This window comes from Rattus rattus, chromosome 4 (assembly GCF_011064425.1).
Source record: "Rattus rattus isolate New Zealand chromosome 4, Rrattus_CSIRO_v1, whole genome shotgun sequence".
Lineage (NCBI taxonomy): Eukaryota > Metazoa > Chordata > Mammalia > Rodentia > Muridae > Rattus > Rattus rattus.
This window is the reverse complement of record NC_046157.1, coordinates 85893180-85914642: the sequence shown is the minus strand read 5'-3', so window position 1 is coordinate 85914642 and position 21463 is coordinate 85893180. Positions and strand designations below refer to the sequence as shown.

Sequence of the window (21463 nt, the reverse complement as noted above, 5' to 3'; positions counted from 1 at the left end):
ATATCTAAGAGTCTCAGCTAGAGTTATCCTCAGAAACTCCCTAGGGCCTCCCCCATCCCAGGTCTTATAGATGCTTCACTCCATCTACAAATTTCCAGTGTCTCTCCCCTGCTCTCCCTACATCTGATCCCCTCCCCTCCCCTTCCCCTTTCCCACCCATTTGCCTTCCTCCATCCACCTTGGATGTGTATTTTGTTTCCCCTTCAAGCTTCCTCCCTTGGGCCCTCATTATTTGGCTTCTTTGGGTCTGTGGTTAGTAGCATGTTTATCCTGTACTTTATGGCAAATATCCACTTAAAAGAGTACATACCATTCATGTCCTTTCGGGTCTGGCTACTTCACTCCGGATATTTCCTAGTTCCATCTATTTGCTGGCAAATTCCATGATGTCCCTGTTTTTAACAGCTGAGTAGTATTTCGTTGTGTAAATGAGCTACTTAAAAAAAAAAACTCTTCATTTGAGAGACATCTGGGTTGCTTCCCTTTTCTGGCTATTTACAAATAAAGCTGCTATGAGCATAGTTGAGCAAGTGTCCTTGTGGGATGGGGGAGCATTTCTTGGGTGTATGCCCAGGAGTGGTATAGTTGGGTCTTTAGGTAGAACTATTTCTAATTTTTTTTTTTAAAAAAAAGAGACTGCCAACTGGAATTCCAGAGTGGTTGTACAGGTTTGCACCAGCAATGGAGGGGTGTTCCCCTATCTCCACATCCTTGCCAGCATGTGCTGTCCCATGAGTTTTTGATCTTAGCCATTCTGATGGGTATAAAGTGGAATCTCAGAGTCATTTTGATTCCCACTTCATGGGGGCCATTCTTATTCAAACCACAAACTCCACGGCTGACCAGTCAGGCACTAAGAGACTCAAGGTTTTGCAGCATCAGTCTCTGCCTTCCCTGTTTACTTCAGATCTAACTTTCCATAAATCTAAGCCATGCCTTCTTCTTTCCTTTTCCTGTGGGTATTTCCAGTCACCTGCCTCTGAGCTGGGGAACTCACCTCGCTTCCCAGTCTGCCAAAGTCTTGCCAGTATGTGGAGGTCAGAGAACAGGGCTGATCTTAGTTCTTGGTACTCATTTTTTTTATCTTTACCTGGCATCTAACTAGCATTCAGCATCCATCTCTCCTCCTCCAACGCTCACTGGTTTTTGGACCACTTCACCATCATCACTATTGCTTGGTGCAAGCATCTCTCTGTTATATTTTAAGCCCCTAGATGATGAGAAAACTTTGCTTCTTTTTTTTTTATCTTTAAGAACATCTGGTACAGAATATTTTACAAAGTCATCCTCAGAAAGTATTTTTTGAGTTTTCTCTGAATACATGATGGGATATTTCCCACAATGCCTGGACACCATGTAATCTCTCTCTCTCTCTCTCTCTCTCTCTCTCTCTCTCTCTCCTCTCTCTCCTCTCCTCCTCCCCTCCCTCCTCCCTTCCCTCTCTCTCTCTCTCTCTCTCTCTCTCTCTCACACACACACACACACACACACACACACACACACAGAGGAGGGGCTCTTTCCCAATATCTACTTGTAGAAGAATTACCTTTAGCATGGAAAATGCCTGATTAAAAGGAATTCTGGCATTCAAAGGTAATCCAGTGTAGATCAATCACAAAATGTAAAACATCACATCCACCTTTCTCATCTGTGGGTAAAATCAGAATAATTTCTCTAGTCATGTACTTAAAAGGCACCAATCCGTTCTAAACCATGATACTCAGCTGGCCACTAGAAAGGCAGTTGCCTTTCTACTTGGGATAAATCCTGTGGGGGTGTTGTTGTGCTCTCTTGAGACCTGTGCGATAAATGGTGCAGATTAAACCCATCTTAGAATTTTTTTTTCCTTTACGAACTCCCACTGTGAACAAGACAAAAGGCTATTCCCACTTGATTGATTTAGTCATTACACATGTAACATGCTCTGTGTCAGGCACTCTGCAAAGCACAAGATAGCCACAGTCTTGCGCTTTAGGGCTTCACTGTCAGGACAAAGAGAAAGCAAGGGTAAGTGTCCCTTCAAAGTCTCAGGCAAAGCAGAGCCAGGAGGCTGTGACAATGACCCACATGAGTGAATTTGCCCATTAGACCCTGCCATCTGTCCCTGTGTGTCTCACCTACTGCAACCCCTTTCCACTGACTGCCTTTGGTCTGAATGACCTTGGAGACAGCTCGAAACGCTGAGCTGAGGAGGGTGCGTTTGCGTTCCTGGTCTGCACTTACTGTTCTTCAAATAGAATTTGCACAAACCTCTAATTTTCCCCTCTTCCCCAGCAGCCTAACTCAGTGACTGACGGCCAGCTCCTTATCCCCCCCCACCCCCCACCCCCCGACTAAGGGATTTCTCTCCAGCCCATGACTGGCATGCATTCGGGCACCCAGAACATGTGAGGCTGCGCTGAGTGGCATGGAGCAAATTAGCAGCGCCCGGGCAAGCTGCAAAATGCCCCAACTTCCTGCTTATCGTCCCAGGCAGAAAGCTGTCAAACCTTAACCTAGGAAGGCTCCTGTGTCCAGCAGCTCTCCCCCACCCCTCGCAAAGCGGAACGTCTACTGTCAGACACTCCCCCTCCCCGCTTTTTGCAGACATAAGCTGAAACAGCTCCAGTGACTCAGTTCCTCACGAATGCTGCCTGAATTGATTTAGTCCGAGTTCAGATTTAGCACGTAATCATGTTCAATTTGCTTTGCTGCACCGCCTAGAGATAAAAGGCTGCGTGTGTGTGTGTGTGTGTGTGTGTGTGTGTGTGTGTGTGTGTGTGTGTGTGTGTGTGTGGTGTTGGAGGGGGGAGCACCTTCAGCTTGTGTCGGCCTCTGTGATGATGTCATTGGCATGAGAGAGAGAGAGAGAGCCTGGTGCTTCTTTACTCTGCTGCCTCAGACGCTGCTTGCAGCGGCAGCAGGCTCCAGGTGCCTGAGTCTCCAACCAGCGCCGCACCACACCCCACCTCCCCCGCAGAAGCAGGGCAGTACCAGGACAGTATCCAACCCGAGGAGTCTCTTCACTCCCAACTCTGAGGCTGCCTAACTCTTCGCTGAGAATTCCGAAGAGGGGAATGCCAGCCCCTAGCATGGACTGTGATGTTTCCACTCTGGTCGCCTGTGTGGTGGATGTGGAGGTCTTTACCAATCAGGAGGTTAAGGTATGCAGCCACAGTGTTCGCTTTCATTGCTGCTGTTCCGGGGGCTACTTGTCAGAGCTTTCTCTAGGGTAGGGGAACTAGGACTTGGGTTAATCATTGGCAGTTTTATTGTTTGTACCCAGGAAGACAAGTGAAAGCGCATGGTGATGCTAGCTGGAATAAGTTAGAGGGGACCAGCGTGCTGTATTAGAATGCGATTGGATATCTCACGGCCAGCTTATTCTCATCTGTGTTAAGTGATCTGTGGTCACCTCTTTCCCGGGAGACATGTTTTTCTATTCTCTTCACGGTATCTCCACCGAGCTGGGTGATTTGTAGGTCCTGAGTACTGAGAGGGGGTTTCAATCACTGATGAAGGGGAGGATGTACACGCAGTCCCCAGGACATTGAGGATGTCCTGACAATAGGACAATACCCGTTCACGACATGTCCCCTACATACCCTGTGATGTGTGGTCCTCGGACTGAACAAAAGCCGTTCCGCTGCAGTGTCAGTCTCCGGGGCGTAGAAATCTGAAGTCCAAGAGCAGCGTTTAAAGTTGCTTTTGTCAGGTGCAAAAGCGGGTGAGCCGCTTCCTCCTCGCACCGCTTTCCTCGTCCGTGAGGAAAGTTCATGCAGAAATCCACCTTTCCACCCTGAGGTGCAGAGTCTCACTCACTGGTCCCTGCTGGGCAGCAGTTGTGTCTGTTGTGGGCAACCGTCCTCTCATCACCATGATTCTCTTGGGGATTTTTTTTTTTCCAATTTGATTTTTCTGTTGTGAAAAGGGTTCTGTGCTTGTAGAAATAAGAATCTTTCTTTCTCAGGTTCTGAAAAAGGACAAGCCAAGCTTCTTATTTATGAACAAGGGGTAAGGGGGAGGTAAAGGGAAGGAGGGAGGGAGGGAGGGAGGGAGGGAGAGAGGACACGGTAGCCTATGCTGAAGCAGGAGGAAGAAAGGGAAGATCGTGTCATACAGTCAAGGATCACCGACCTCTAACCCTGACTTCCTGAAGCCCTGGATTCTTTAAGACCGCGAGCTCAGGTGACAGGTTGGCGTCTCACGAGTAGAGATTAATATGTCACCAACCGCACACATGGTTGTATCACTCCAGGCTGCAGTTCCACACACTCTTTGGGAATGAAGCCAGCCTTCTTTCTGGCTTGCTATTCCTCAGATCTGAAGCACACGTTTCTGTATTTACTAATCCTTATTCCAGTATAAGTTCAACTCTGTACCACCTGTCATAGGAAGGGTTGAAGAATTTGAACAGAAATGTCTGGCGTTGCCTGTCATTGTCTCCTGGATGGAAATGTGTGTAAAGGACACAATTCCTCCAGTTTTATCTGGTGTGAACATTCTAAGAGGGCAGAGGTCACAAAATCCCCTCTAGGTTAAGGTTAGAACTAGCTTAAAACCCACTGTGGGTTACTAGCTAGAGTCCCCCTCCAGCACTGCTGGATCAGCAAGGAAAGTAAAATGCCAAGGCTCCCTGTGTCCTCACCAGGTTGTTTGTTTGGTGGGTTTTGTTTTGTTTTGTTTTTTGTTTTGTTTTGTTTGTGTCTTCACTATAACCTGTCCCAGGAATCTCAGTAAAGGTAATCTCAACTCTTTAAAGTTCATAAAGCAACAGGGAAGAAAACAGCTACTTATTAGAAACCTATAGTAAACTAGACGCTATACCTATCTACAAAAGAGGGATTTCAAATATACACACATCTACTGCATGTCTCTATGATGGGGAAAGCAAATCACCACTCATTCAGTATTTCCTAGAGGCAGAGATTGTCCTATGGAGTTAAAGGGACACCAAGTTCTTAAGGGCTGGCTGAATTAGAGCATTTGGGGGTAGCTTCGTGGAGAGGCTGGCAGGATTATACCACACCTAGTCAAGTGACTCAACTTGTTTGACGGCAAACAATGGTATCAGAGGGGAGACAGTGAGAATGGGTGTTCACAAAGCAGAGCAAGCTTTCTTCAGAACCGTGGCGTTTGGAGACATGGCCCGCATTCTCTTTCCTCCACTATCTCTGAGCCACATGGTTTTGTTTATTGTGGAGAAGCTCCTGGTTTAATGTCTCAGTTGACTTATCTGGAATGTGGGGGCGGTAATCCCCCCTATATTAGCTTATCCAGAGAAATGAAGAATTGTGGAAATGTGAAAAGAAATTGAATACAGTCCTTAACTTGTATTCGCTGGTCATTAAATGTGAGCTGTCCCTGTCATCCTGACCATCCTTTCCAACATTCTCTGAAAGACAGGAGACTCTAAGAAACAACTCCAGCATAGTAGTCAGGGATAATCCAGAACAAAGACTGTGCTCCCCCCACACGCCCACTGAGACACACACAAACACACACAACCTGGCCATCAAGAATACATAGGTTGCCATTTCAGATGTGTGGTCATTTAATTGGTAGCGGTGACATCCTCATCAAGTCAAGATCTGTATTCTGTTTACTAAAAGAAAAGGAAAAATCAAATAAAAATGAGACATAAAAAATCTATGATATCATCACTATGGCTTATTAGATATTGTCTTAGAAAATTCAAATACAAAATTTTAGGTGCCAAAAACTTTCCGAGCCCATATTTACTGTTTATATTTGGAGGCTAAGGATAGATAATAGTAGAGTTGGGAATTCCATTCTTCAAGGCCTTTACCACCTGACGCTGTTGAGACTGGAGAGAGAACTCAGCGATTAGAGTGTACTGCTCTTAGAGTGAGCCAATTCCCAGCAACCACACTGGATTGGATGCTGTTGCCCATATCACAACCTCCTGTAACTCCAACTCCAAGGAATCCCACTCCTGTCTGGACATTTGGACACCCGTACTCATGTGCACGTGTGCACATGCATATACAAACACGCAGTCAAAATTAAATAAAGACAAGCTAGAGAGACGATTCAGCAGTTAATAGAATAAACAGTCTTTCCCCACACACACATACACACAATTAAAAATAAAATAAATAGGGGCTCGAGAGATGGTTCAGTTCAATTCCCAATACCCACATGGAAGCTCATAAATATCCATAATTTTAGTTTCAGGGCATCCAGCATCCTGTTTTGTCCTGCCTGGGTACCTAACGCACCACATACCTGCAAGCAAAACTAGCAGGCACATAAAGTAATACAATAAATTTTGAAAACAATGTAAACCTTAAAAAAACATATTTGATGTCAATGATAACAGAGGTCTACATTCAGGTTGCCTGATCGTAGGCTTTCATGGTTTGGTAGCTCTCTATGAGTCCCTATAGGAAAAGTGCCATGGTAAGGAGATGCAGCCACTGGGCATCTTTTGCAAGGATGGTGGTTTATGTGAGTGAAAGGTAGCCTGTGCACATACTCTCTCTCATGGTGACTTAGCAAGCCACCCCAGCCTGGGTTTTAGCTGGGTACAAAGGAGAGCATTCAGACTTCAATCTGCTAACATTTTTCAAAGCTGCTAGAGTGGTATTATAGGAGAAAATTGGGCCTGTGATCAGCAGCCATATTCATTCTCATCTCTAGAAGTCATCACTCGAGAGAGAATGTTGTGATAAATTGGTATGTGTGTACATGTGTGTATGGGGGGGGGTGATTTCCTCAAATATTCTTCTCCTCTCTGAAAATAGCCGTGCCACCTTATCAGGAGCCAACGCTCCTTTTAAAAAGTGAAAAGGGTAATAATTAAATTTGCTGTTCACTGTCCTTTGGGTTCTTAAGCTGGATTGAACATTGCTAACTCTGAAAGGCTTTAAAAAATATTGATGAGACCCAGGCCCTGTGCCCAGAACTTCTTCTATATTAGGTATGAATGGAACCCGAGTATAGACCATCATGTAACGCCAGTCTCTTGTCTCTTCTAGTCATAAATTGGTACATCGAGGTCAGCCAGCAGTTGCCTCTGCTGGAGTGCTTTGATCTACATCCGCCAAGCCAAGACTTAAACTATGCAAGTTTTGATCTTCAACCTGTCAGGGATGTCAAGGCTGGTCCCCAAACTGTTCGACCAGCTCAGCACATCTGGAGTTTATCTGTTTCCTCTGGGCAGAGTCAGTAAACACTCCTGTAGGAACACTGCTAGAAGTGGTGGGTGGGCAGCATTCTCAAAGCTTTGGTGACTCTCTATAGTGTTCTGCTCTCTCAGGGAGGGAGGAAGGGAAGGGATGCCTTCTCTTTAGGATAGGAAGGTTCTGGTCCTTCCCTAGACATCCACCGCTGCCTCTTTAGACATCTGGATTAAAGTCAGAAATCTCACAGAGTTCCCATTTACTAACCTGAGCCAAAAAAGAAACTTGGCATGTGTCATAGGAAGTGTAGAAGTTTTAAAGGACCTTTAGGCCTGGAATGTTTGCTGTGCCTGTTCATTTAAGAACTCGTGGATAAATTGTTGGCGCCCAGACAGTGTTCTCAGCAGTAAAGGGTGGGCAAGGCAGTCCCTGTCTTCAGAGAGTTCACATTCTCATGTGGGAGGCAGAGAGTAAATTAGTATTGTGAAGAATGAACAGCACTGGGATAAAACAGCTGCTGTTGAATCCATAGACAATGGAAGCGTCTCTGGGGAGGTGGCACCGTATTAACTGTCATTAAAAGAAGTTGCCTAGAAAGCCATGTATAGGTCTTGGACAAACTCATTTCAGGTGGAGGGAATGGGAGGTTCAAAAAAGCAGCTTCATCTGTTGCTTTGACCCAGCCCACATTTAACCTCTTGGTATCCTTCATCAGGAATCCGCAGAAGTGTGTTTATACACATGTCTGAGCATCCCATGTGTGCAGAGCGCATGGAGGTCAGAGGAGGCACAGATCCCCTGGCACTGGACTCATAAACAGTTATGAGCCAGCATTCTCATGCTGGGAATTGAAGGCAGCTTGCTTCTAGAAGAGTAGCAAGTGCTTTTAACCACTGAGCCATCTCTCCAGCCCCTATAATAATTCCTTAGCTATGACTAAAATCTAAAAGAGCCAAGGCCTTTCTCTTTCTTGTTGTATTTTTATTGTGTACAAACTCATAATAATTGTGGATATTTATGCAATATTGTGACATGTATTTATATTATAAGATGCTAAATTCAGGTTCCCTGGCATATCCACCCTGTTATATACTAATCCTTTATTCATAAGAAATATTCAGATTTTGCTAGATATTTCAAGATATTTCAAGGGAACACACACACCTGTCTTCTCTAACTGTAAGATGAGGTGTATTGGCCATCCTCTCTCCATGTTCCCATGAAACCTCTGGTAACTAACTACTTTTCCACCAAGAGCTCATGAGCTTTCATGGGATAACCCAATTTTAGATTCCTTGAATGTGCAAGTTTGTTTGTGTAATGGCTGCCTTCTGTTTCACTTACTCCCCGTTTAACAGAATGCCCTCTAAAAACACCTGTGTTGTCGCCAACGATTATGTCTTAAGGTCACTCATGAGTCTTCCATTGCTTCTCTGCCTTTGAGCATTTCCTGGTATTTCCCCAATCCAGGTGACCTTGGATATGTCTCTTAACCATCCTGGGTGATCCATAAACATGCTGACAAAGAAAGATGGCTTTGTGCAGTCTTGTTTCTTTCCCTTCAAGAGTACAGGTGGCTGACTCAAAGTCTGTGTCATGCTGTTGAGTGGGTTATGGAAGAGACCAGCACTCTGCAGCCTTCCTAGCACAATGCTCTCTCTTCAGTGTTTGACCAACTAGGAATTTCAACTGGCTCGCTTTGTCTGGTGAGAGCAGTAGAATACTGTAGAGAGTGACTCAGATGAGAACATGAATGCAGGGTATCAGGAACTGCCTTGAAGAGGAACTGGTGGGTGTTTGTTAAAGCTGGTGGGGCTCAACTTCCAAAGCTTTTAGCAAGTGCTAGGTAAGGGGCTGGGTGTGACCACTAAGGTACAGCAAACCACTACAGCTCCTTGAGGGTCATCAGGACCCCTGCATCTACGTGGTAACCTAGACCTGTTTGTACTGTATGCAGCTGAATGGTAAAAAATGGAGAATGTTAGAGAGCTATTCATAGGGAAACCATAGTAGCTGAAATGGGTAACTAAGTGATGATGGTGTTATCAAATGGGGTTTTATTATGCATATCTTTGTGTGTGGATGTGTGCAAAGGGTATTGTGTGTAACAAATGGAATATGAATAATATGGTCTAGAATTGATACCACTTTGGAATAAGTTGAAATTTATGAATAAACTCAAAATTTCAGTACCAAGCTTTTCTTTTGCCCCAAAACAATGTGGCAAATAAAGGGAAGATAGTTTTGTGTGGATGACAGATGCTCCCTGAGAAGGGTATCAGGTGGATTTCTCAGCCACCTGTCACTTCAGAGACAGACAAAGCACGCTGTTATAACTAATGACCTTGGTAGGCTGAGATGTCAGCCACAGACTTGCCCATCTATTTCAAGACCTTTTTCACTGTTGGAAAGTGAGACACTGATTGTAGTAGATACCTATAGCCAGAGTGTCAGATTTACCAACAGAACAAAACACAGTGCCTTCACTAAAAGTATTCTCTTAGAAAGGCAGACTTGAATGAAGAACTCCGAATGCCCTTGGCACCTCCTCAATGCATCTATTTAAGTACAGATGCTGGTAAATCATAATAGTCTGTTTAGTGTTTCCTAATGAGCCTTGGAGTTGATGTGTCAGGAAGACGATGACCCCTGAAGGATTTAGTCTTACTTGATGTGCTTAAGTTAAAAGGTTAACATGTTTACAACGCACTGCTACTCCACACTGAGTACCCCAGTTTTCCAACAGTCTATGGGGGCTGAAGGTATCTGCTTGAGATTTTGTCTAAAATATATCGTTTATATTTGGGGATCTGTTTGAGAATCTTGTTTACATTTTTTTTATTTTATTTTTCTCTCATATAATACATCCTGACCATAGTGTCTTCTTCCTCCACTCCTCCCAGTCTCCTCCTTTCCCTCAGATCCACTGTTCCTCTATTTCCCATCAGAGAAGAGCAGGCCTCCCAGTGATATCAACTGAACACAGCGTAACAAGATGCAGTGAGTCTAGGCACAAACAAACCCTCATATGAAGGCCGGATGGGGCCACCCAGTAGGAGGAAAAGGGTCCCAAGAGCAGGCAGAGAATCAGAGAGCACAGCCATCTGTTTCCCCATGGGCTCAGCGAGGGATAAATCATGAATTGTAGAACAGAGGCAGAAAGGAGGCTGCTTCATTTTGAGGTTAGTGCTTTCTAGATTATTTAGAATGCAGCTCTTCTCTAGGAAACCCATCCAGCAAGGCAAATTTCGAACTCTCAAGGCAGAGGACTTAGACTGGGATTTTGTTCATGACACAAAATAAGATTTCTTTGTGTATTGTTATAGCTGCGTCCACAGTATACCTAATAGAATCAACGTCTTCTATGACGTCACTATGCCTTTCTGTACTAAGAACATCATCTCAGGCCATCTTTTTCTAGAACAGGATACATAAGCAAAGTTAAGAATAGTAATAATATATTGATCATTTACAATTTGTCAGGACTATGCAAAGTACATTTTCATTCATCCACTCATTCATCAAATATGTATTGAGGTTTGAGGTTTGTTGAGGGTCAAATACTCAAATTGGCCCTGGATAGAGAGAGGAGCAAACCTGTTGGGCACCAAACAGTCCTGGCCTTTGTGTTCCTCAGTGTTCTTCCCTACTTCCCCAAAAAGGACAGTGCCATTTTGACCTCTGAAGAAGCCTCCTTTACAGACATAGGTTGTTAGACTGTTCTAGAATTAGACATCCCGGTCAGTCTTCTCAGGTTGACTATTTGTGAATGGTATTGATTGTAGACAATGATCCTTCCTGCTCTTATGACCTGGTCTTTTCAACTGAAAGTGAAGCGAAATAATTGTGCCTACATCCATTTTGCTTTTAAATATTCCAGAACCGAAAACCCATCTCTTACGATGGAAACGGAATAGATGAAATCTGTTAGCGGAGTTGGGGATTTAGCTCAGTGGTAAAGCGCTTGCCTAGCAAGCACAAGGCCCTGGGTTCGGTCCCCAGTTCTGGAAAAAAAAAAAGAAATCTGTTAGAGATGTGAAAAGGCAATGTGACTGCTGGCCGAGGGAACAGGTAAAGGAAACCTGTGGAGATTCCAGCAGTGGTGTGCCAATACCATTGCACCCTCTTAGAAGACCTGTTCTCCCCTATCTGGGAAGGTCATCCTCTCAGACCATATACACAGCTTCAATAAGGATGCACCTGAAGGAGTAAGGAGACAAAGGGAATACACATCAAGCCAGCCAGATCCACCATTATGTTGGTTAATGTTGCGGCATCCTACAGCCATAGAGGACTTATATTGGGTTTCGAGTTTATTTACAACTCTCTCCCTCTCCCTCTCCCTCTCCTTCTCCCCCTCCCTTCCCCCTAACCCCCATCTCTCTCTCTATCCTTGTCTTTGCCCCTATCCTGTCTGCAGCTGTGAACTGATTTTTGTCCCAGTACAGCAGTGCCCTCACATCAGGGACATAGATCCCAGAAGCCACTGGCTCTGTATTCAAGAAGAATTATAGTCAAGGGCAGGTGACAGGGACATGGACCTTCTTTGCTTTTCTTCTTCTCTTGGTTGTAATTTTCTTGATCCTTCCAAGCCTCCATGGGTAAGGCCCACCCTAGAGCATGAGATAACAGGAATTGGGGGTTGGGGGGGATCTGAAAAACAGGAAGAATCCCCATTCCCCAAGAACAAATAGTATGGTATAAGGAAAGTTCCGCTACTTCTTGTAGGGGAAGTCGCTACATGGAACTGAAAATCAATCAGACATAGAACCCTTGCTCCAGCCAAGATGGAAGCCAGGGATTCAGTGTCTCCCATCAGACTCAGAGGGAAACTCAAGTCCTTGTTGGGGCTTTCCAGGCTGGAAGAGCAGCTGCCCTGCTGTGCTAACCTTCCCTTTACATTCGTTAATTTAATGGTCTCCTCCCCTTTACCTTTGTTAATTTAATGGTCTTCTCCCCTTTACCTTCGTTAATTTAATGGTCTCCTCCCCTTTACCTTTGTTAATTTAAGGGTCTCTACCATCCGCTCCCTGCCCTTGCACCCTATTGAGCTAGCTCAGCGTACATCCACATGGCTTGCTCCTCACTTTCTGTCATGCCATTGATTCATTTCTGAGGTGATAGGCAATACTAGCCCAGGCTGACCTGGAATTCGCCTTGTGACTGAGCGTGTCCTTCTAATCCTTCGGCTTCTACCTCCCAAGGACTGGGATCACAGGCCTGGTGTTACCATGTTCAGTTTATATGGTACCTGGGATGGAGCCCAGGCTTCCTGCATGCTTGTAAGCACTAGACCAACAGTGCCACATCTTCTGCCTCGAAACCCATTAATTTTTTTTGATTGGCACATCTAAGTTAGTACACTAACCCACTAGATGGTCTCGATTCCTCTCTCAGCTTTACCTTCAGTGCCGTCGCAAGGTGGCATTTTGTGTGCTGATGTGTTATTCGTTGTCTAACTTCCCCCACTAAAGTACAGAAGCCATAAGGGCTATTCTTTTTATCCACCACCAGGTCAGTCCTAAGACTGTATGGGTCATAGTTAGATGATCATCTGTTAGAAATACAGTGGGCTGCAGTTCCTAGCACCAGACTGTACTGACACCGCTTCTTCTTGGAAAGGGCTGGGCAAAAGCTCCAAGCCCAAGACGCTTAAATAAGAGGGAACTTCACATGAAAATAACAGAGGTTTTAAGGCAAGATGCTCATTAAGGAAGAGAGGTTGAGCTCAGAGCCCATTTATTCAAAAAAATCCCTTTAAGCACCTCCTTCTGAGCAGGACTGTTACAGGGAATTACAGACTGACCTCACTCCAGTAAAGCTACACTATAATTACACTGTAATTACAATACTTTCAATATTGACCTTCAGATCCCATTTCTACTTGAAAACTGTGGAGATAGCTGGAAATTAGATTAATTACCCAAGCTGAGTTCAATTTCTCTTTTGCTTCATAGGCATCATGCCCTAAAAATTCTGTCATGCACCGCTCTCCTCGGGTGCTTAGTAATTTCTATCATAAAAATAGTTCTCAATTCTGGAATATTTAAAAATAAAATTTGAGCTAAAAGCCCTACCGTCCAATGTCCGAATGAATGAGCAGTAAATCTGAATTATGGATGAGAAAGATAGTGGATCGTCTATTTTATATTCTCCCTTTGAAAGGAGGCACTCCACGTGTTGTGGTCAGCAAAATGGTGGACTAGGTAACTAAGCATATTACTCGTGGCAGTTAACATTGTGCAGCCTCAGAAGACTTGAACTCTCTTTGAAAGAGTGCTACCTCATAGCCACAATTTTATGTGGGTAGGAAGCATTGTTCTTACAATTTAACATTTGTTAAGTAGAATCTCCTAATTGTATACTAAAGAAGAAAGTCAAGTTGGTTCATGTTCTCTCTCTCTTTCTCTCTCTCTCTCTCTCTCTCTCTCTCTCTCTCTTTCTCTCTCTCTCTCTCTCTCTCTCTCTCTCTCTCTCTCTCTGTGTGTGTGTGTGTGCGTGCGCGCTCATGCCTATATGTGGAGGCCAGAGGAGAACCTCGAATGCTATCTTCAGAAACTGTGTTCACTCCCTATGAGAAGATCACTCATTGCCCTTGAACTCATGAAGAAGGCGAGGGTGTCTGGTCAGCAAGCCACATTTTCCTGTCCCTATCTCCCCAGCACTGGGATTGCAGTCACGTATTCTATACCACCTAGAGTTTATATGTAGACTCTGAAGATCTGGCTCAGATCCGCATGCCCTTCTGAAGGGCCAGCATGTCACTGGTTAGGTGTCCTTGCTTCGTATTGTGCTTTGTTGCAAAGGTATGGCAGAACGCTGCTTGGTCTTCGGAAGCAGAGATGTCGCTTCTCTTGTTTACCAATTTCCCCACATGTAAGAAGAGAATGCGGATTTTGATGAGGGGGTTGCTGTGATGGCAATGATCAGACAGGTGGAGGGAATCATGATCAATCATGAGGTGGGGCTTTAGGAAGCCTTACACTTTCACAATTATGGTGGAACATGTGCTATGGTGTAGGAGACACTTAGCCTTAGGAATATTGGAACAGGAGGTGGAGTTTCAACCTCCTAGGCTGGCAGGGGTGTAAAACAGACACAATGAAATGAAGAGCGGCCTTGGTTTGCTCTGCTTCCATTTTAATGGAAGATGGGAAGTGGTTGTTAGCTGGTATTCTGGGATGAGAGGAAGCATTACTAAGGGGTAATTATGAAGTTACAGCTTTATAGGATAAAGAAAGTACTCTCCTGGTGAAGCAAAGAAAGGAGGAAGGGATGGTACCCCAGGAAGAGCCTGCAGCAGAGCAGAAATTCCAGAAAGTAGATACCAGGCTGGATATGAGGTCATGCCAAATCAGGACTCACATTAGGAAGGAGTTTGGAATGTACCCTCAATTTCAGTAGATCTGGAAGCATCTGGGGCAGATTAGAGATTTGTCACCTTGGCAGGCTAAAAGTTTTTGTGGTTCTTTGTGACTTGTAACCAATGCTGCTGGGGGGGCAGAGGCGATGCCAGAGAGGATGGCTGCACCTCCACATGGCGCCTGTGACACTCGGCCCCTAAGTCGCAGGACCCTTGAAGCCTGTGATTGCCTTCTAGTTATTCCTCTGCCTTTCTAATAATAAGGGAAGATGTTAAAATAGGAAAGCAATCATCTGGAGGACATGATTAGGTTTCCATTCAATGGAGCCAGTCGGGAAGGAGTACATGTTAATGTGACCTGTATAAGATCTTCATGATATTTCTAGGCTCAGGAATCTAAAACCAGGACTCTGTGGCCAAAGCAGAGAGACTCAGAGGCACAGGGAGGGTATTTTTGGTACAGCTATTCTGCCTTGATGCCCCTCACATTTCTAACAACTTCACATGGGAAATCCAGTGATGTGCACTGTTGGATCTAGAATATTCTAGGCTATTCTGGAGACAGAGCAATACAGTTCATTGTATTTGCTACTTCATATGTAAAACTAAAATAAAAATTTAGTTAATGGGATTTTGATGCATATATACAACCTCTCCTACACACACACACACACACACACACACACACACACACACACAAATCCATTTATTTATTTACTTATTCATTCATTCATTCTCTCTCTTTTGTTTGTTTTTGTTTTCATTTTCTCAAGACAAGAGTTATTCTGTGTACCCCTGGCTGTCCTGGAAACCTCTGTAGAGGAGGCTAGCCTCAGACTCACAGAGATCCATCTGCTTCTCTGCCTTCTTAGAACTGGGATTAGAGATTAAAGGTGTACACCACCACTGCATCAGTTGAAAATACAAATTATTACTCCTAACACAAGCTTATGGGATAACATAGTCAAAGTTGACCATATACAAGGGAAAAACTCAGTTTTGTGCCATTTCTCTTAACTATCATGGGATGCCCCAATCTTCCTGCAGCATAGTGGTCCATGCTGAGTAGATTCAAGATAAAGGTTGGGTGAGAGAAGCAGAACAGACTTCAGACATCACACGCACTACTTCAACCCATATTCAACTGGATAGAGGTGGCATTTGGACCTGTTTGTGAGAAGCTGAGAACATCCCCTTGTTCTAGGTGGCGCCAGGCCCAGGTACAGAATCAAGATTATCTTATACACAGAAGAAGAGAAAGTGGCTATTCAAAAGACTTGTGGTAACTTCTACAGAACTAACAGATGTGCCCTTCAGATAAAGGACTTGGCAAGTCAAGTCATAATTTTACATCTGCTAAGTAAAAGAAGCTCAAGCGGCCTTAAAGCACACATGTCAGGACTGCAGTCTGGCTACTGCTTCTGGAAGGTGGTGAGATCAGAATTCAGGTAGCTCCTTCTCTCGTCAACTTCCAGATCCTGGTGTTTGCTGTCTGTGATGGTTAAAATTGGCTTTGAACTTGACAGCATTAAGAATCACCCAGTAGATAGCCCCCACATGGAACATGGCTATAATGGATTTTCTAGATTAGGTAAGTTGTGAAGGGGTAGACCCACACTTATTATGAGTGGCACCTTTCTATGGAGTGGGCCCTGTAGTAAGTAAATGGGGGACAAGCGGGTTGAGCAGCATCTTTCATCTCTCTCTGCTTCCTGACTGCAGATCCAGTATGACCAGCTGCCTCAACTTTCTGCTACCATAACCTTCCCACGACTACGGGCTGTGACACAAAATTAAACCTGCCCTTCCTTAACTTGCTTTTGTGAGGCATCTTGTAGAAGCAATGAGAAAAGCATCTAATAACACTTGGTCCTTCTTTGCCTAGTGGGCGTCTCACACATCTCTTTTTGTGGCCGCTGTCCAGTTGAGTTGTTCCCTCCGCTCTGTAGATGTTTTATTGACAGATCCCTGAGTATCATTTGCATCCTTTGCCGCTATGGTGCAGGGCATGTGTCATGTAGACTAATATAAATCATCTTGAGCCCTTTCCTATCCTTCATTGTTGCAACAGCTTCCCTGATGGATGGGGCTGTGCTGATGAGGAACAACCCGAAAGGAGAACACTGAGAAGTTATAGGCATCAGGCTTACCTGAGCAACTCTTAGGCACTCCACTGTGATAAAAGAGGTGGAATGAGTGTTAGTAGGAACCAGAGGAGAGGAACGTAGGCTTCGTACTCGTGATCCTACTAGTTAGTAGTTTGTCAGTGTTAGGAAGACATTTATCTGTGACTCACATTTGCCATCTTCACAGAGAATATAAAATGATATTATCCTCTAGGGTGTTGCAACCAGAATAAACATGTATTTAAGGCCTGCAGGTACTCAACATATTGCTGTTATTTTTCTGGTCCCTTTCTGTGATGATGACCCCTTACATTCTGTAAAGCCTATGAACAATACGTGGTCTTTATGACAGGGCCATGTCTTCTGACATTATTTTTCAGAACTTCGAGATGATAAGTTTACTCCATGTTTCTACTGTTGATCCATTTTTACTTTACTTAGACTTCATACAAATTTGGGAGTCCCATAGGGCCTCTTCAATATCTAGCCTCTTCGGTTAAGTACCCAGTTGAAGGTTAGAAAGGAGGCAACTGCTTTCCAATGGTAGCCATCTCCCCTTCAGATGCAGTCTCCCTGTGGATTCCTCCAGAGATGGTATCACTACCCATGATGCTTCAGGTTTTTTTCTTGAAGTTCTATAACTACAATCCACTTATCCCAGCTGTGCTATGCTCTGCAAAAAGGCAGAGTGAGTATTTTCCTTTTTTGGCTAGAAAAACAGTTATGTTCTTAGATGACAACTATTTGGTCCTTACTCAATTGTCAGATCTACTTGGGATGACGGGTGTGACTTTTCTCTAGATTATCAAGGTATCGATGAAATTCCTGCCTCCATAACTCAGGTCTGCTTGACTTATGTTTCAAATTATCATCCAGTTGTCTGTCCCTTTTCTCACCTCTTCCAGTGGTCCTGAATCACCACCAGTTGATAGCTTCATCTATGCCATCCTTGGGGAAATGCAGATTTGTGATAGGAAGGAGTTGCCCACATCAGCCAGTCAATAGCAAGACTGGGTTGGAAAGGCAAACATCCAGCCTCACCCAGCATTCTTGCCTGGTGCTGACTGTCATTGTGGGTATTTTATTTGTCTGTTTATTGGGCAGCTGCTTTGAGCTTTCAGAGCATTAATAGTGCAATTAATGTTAGAATGACTCTGACACATGAGGGTCTCCTTCCCCATAAAGCCACAGGCTGACCATACCAGCTGCCAGGCTCTCAGAAAGGATACTAAAAAATTATCTAAAAATGAAAAAAAAAACCCAGCAAATCAAAACAACACTTGAACCCCAAATGTGTCAATATATGTCTTCCTGTATATTGGGATTCCCATGCCTCTCCCCTTCTTTTCTGCCCCTGTTTTCAACAAGAGCACTCATTTTTCAAATACTTAATTTGCTTATCTATTTTGTCTATTATCTGTTTCTTTTTACCAGGAGGTAGGCTTTATAGAAACAGAAATCTGTTTGTGACTGAATCCCCAGTTCAGCATGGGATAGGAATGCAGGAAACGTGTACTGAATAGAGAGTTGAATGTCAGTACTGAAGCGATTATAGTCAGAAGAACGCAGGCATTTATGTTTATTATTTTCATTTTCAGCTATGGCTCCCTGCCTCCTCTTCCCCTATACTTAACTCTAACAAGTGTCCATGAAGCTCCAGATCCTTGGGAGTTTGATTCCTGTAAGAATCTTGCTCTATAAGGCCCATCTATGTCTCCCTTGGTGCTTCCTTACCATTACGCACTTAATTCTAAACCACATTCATTGCAGTGAGGTACAGTAGTCTTCTAACACAAATAGTAAGGCCTTCAGTGCTAGAGATCTGTTCCTCCTATACATTGTACCTGGAAAAGTATAAAACAAATAGTTAATAATGAATTGTAGATACTGTTTGTAAAGCTAGGCATGGTGGTACACACCTCTAATCTCAAACACATGGGGCTGATGCAGAAAAAAACCCATAAATTAAAAGCCAGTCTGGACTACAAAACACTATATTAGCAAAATACAGCTTCTGTAAATATTCGGATCTAAAAGAGTAGCCAATAAGCACCAAAGATTAGATATCTTTAGATAAAAGTTCTTTGCTCGGATAACATTTATGGAGTATCCATTATATTCCAGATTGTCCTAGACTCTCACGATGCTAGGGAAATCACAGGCCCTTCTGGGGCCAGGGGGTCTTAGTTCCATTATTAAAATAGTTTTAAAACACAAACTCCAATGGAAGCCTAAAGATAATTTTATTAGAGTTTAAAAGATTTGCCTCAGGACAGGCAAGCTGTGTATGTCTCAGAGAAGGAGGCTGTAGGAGAAGGAAGTGAGCTATACTGCTTATCTGAGGAAGGTAAGGAGGTTGGACACGTGACAGAGAAGCAGCCACATCATTGTGATGGTGGTGGTGGTGGTGGTGGTACTGGTGGTGGCAGTGCTGGTGGTGGTGGTGCAGGTGGTACTGGTATGTTTGGGGGGGACATGATTTAGAGAAGCAGTAAAGATGACCATGGTACCAGAAAAAAATATTTAGACTCAGGCCAGCATTTGAAGACAAAGATTGAAGAGACAAAAAGAAAATGTATCTGTCTGAGTCAGGACATCATGGCTGCTCATAGGGACTAAGCTAGGGATGAGAATTCTGGGAAGGAAAAGTACAGTAGCTCATTAAAGAAGGGTTGCTCTATTTATCTCTTCCTGTCTTCCTCAGGGTGGTCCCTTAGCCAGGTGACTGACCAGGACCAACTAGAATATTAGGTCTGCATCCAGTCAAGAGATTCTATTCTCTTGAGGGGAAGGAGCCTTCTTTTAATAGTCCCTTGTTCTCTATTATGAAGAGTTTTCATGAAATATAGCAATAAAAATGTTTTCTAATAAGCATTGTCTAGTGGTAGAGACGAAATGATATGCAAAGTAATAAAGTCCAATAATATGCTAGGAGTGATGTGTGTTAGGAAGAAAACAATAACGGACAGGAAAGCGGGGAGGTGGCTCAGGTAGAAATCTCCCCTGTGTTGGTAGGCAGGCTGACTGAGATGTTGGCATGCTAGCAGAGACTGAACAAGCGAAGCCCTCTAGAAAGAGTTCCTTCAGTGAGCAAGGCACGGAGGCTCAAGAATTCAAAAATAGAGCTCTCTAGTGAGAAGGCTGGCACATCAACCAGGGTACAGGAAGTGTGAGAGCAGCCGGGATAAAATGGGATACCAGTGGGCTATGTGAGCAGAGAGAGCTGACTTTCCAAATGCTATGTAAATGTCACCATCTCTATCCTCCTTGTCATCTCCCTGTCCTCGCTCTGCCCTTTTCCTGATGCCTCACTTCCTTTATAAGCTCCTATCCTGGTGGTAGCACTATGACTCGTGATGTATGCCTTTATTCAGGTGAACTGTAGAAGTTCAGCTTCCTGGAGCGATGAGAATACTGAATTCTAGAATGTTCGGTCATGGCCATGGTCACTGTGGACCTGGAGAAGACTAGGAGGGTGGGATTTAGATGGACGGAATCATCTACCGACAACACTCATCATGTGGCTCCTTTGATGAGGCCACCCTAACAGCCACACAGCCATCTCAGATGTCACCTTCTGTTGACTCACTGCCATATTCTCTTTTTCCAGCAGAGAGAGAGAGAGAGAGAGAGAGAGAGAGAGAGAGAGAGAGAGAGAGAGAGGAGAGAGTTGCATACAACAGCTTTGCTATGTACACATTCCCACAGCATACTACCTTTATTGTCTCTTGCAGTACCTGTTAATGGCTCCCTCCTGACCATCTCAGCAGTGTAGACTGAGCTCACCAGGAGCTCAGCCACCATCTAAGGTAGAGACCTTAACCAAAGAAGACCAGCTGAGCAAAGGACAGTGCCCCAGTTTTGGGACAATCAGCTTCTTAACATGTTTCTTGAGACTAAATTAGTCTAAGTTTAGCCTAGGAGGGTCCTTAAGGTCTGATCCTGGTCTTGGCCCCACCTCATCAACTGTCTGCAGTGAAATACTTCAAGCCCAGTGGTTAACAGGGAACTTTATTGATTCTGAAATAAACGAATAAGGCAGTTGCCTTGTGCTAGCTACTCACTAAAAGGTGTGAGTTTTCCTTTGAAGCTTTAACAGGGTAGAAATTGACCCACATTGGAAATCTGATGAAGCTACATCAATTAAGCAAAACTCCAATTCATTGTTATCTTAGCCTGGGCTCTCCAGAGAGCTGAACCAAGCATCAAAGCCAAGTGCACAGGTCATAGTAAGAACAGAACCAAAAAGCAGGGATGGGGGCTGAAGAGCATGGAGCACAGTAGAGCGCAGAGGAGGAGCTTACAAGTACGAGGCCAGGTTTGGAGAAGATCTTTACTGTTAGAATTACTTGCTGAAACTAATGGAAAGACTACAAAACTATCCAGGGCACCATGCAGAACATTATATCCAGGGCCTTTATCCTTTGGCTCCCAGACACCACAGGGGCTTCTTGTCTTGAGTAGGCATCTGTGAGTTCTTAGGATATGATGGCAGAGGACCCCAGCAGGGAAGGAGGCAGACACGGAAGAGAAACCCCGAGCTGCAAAGTGTAGAAAGTTAACCAGAACATGCATGGGGATAAGTGGTCCAGCCATGGCTGTGCTGATAGGAAGGAGATAGGTAGAGGGGTGGAGAAGGATGCCCTGGAATTATTTAAGGTAGCCCCTGCACACTTCTCACTCTTTATTGACAGTCTACCTTATTCCAAGAAAGAAATAAGGCTGCTTGTACCCCTACCAATCACGTCTCTTTTCTGGAGCCCCCATTCCATGCATAACTAGGAAGTTACAGTCATCGTTCAATAAGGCTTTGAACATCCCCTTCCTCAAAAGCCTGGAGACACTTCCAG

At 44.2% G+C, this 21463-nt stretch overlaps 1 protein-coding gene across 2 annotated transcripts in view; it reads left to right on the top strand.

Annotated features, from left to right (window-relative positions):
- The window catches only part of Rcan2 (regulator of calcineurin 2), a 217072-nt gene that overhangs the window by 130171 nt on the left and 65438 nt on the right, over nucleotides 1–21463 (top strand). The window contains exon 1 of one of the 2 annotated variants that reach the window (XM_032900687.1): nucleotides 2874–3143. The exons of the other annotated variant lie outside the window; for it this stretch is intronic. Coding sequence (XP_032756578.1) covers nucleotides 3057–3143 — 87 coding nt within the window. The 5' untranslated portion in view covers nucleotides 2874–3056. Of the gene's footprint in view, nucleotides 1–2873; nucleotides 3144–21463 lie in introns of those variants that run through there. 2 annotated transcript variants of the gene reach the window in all.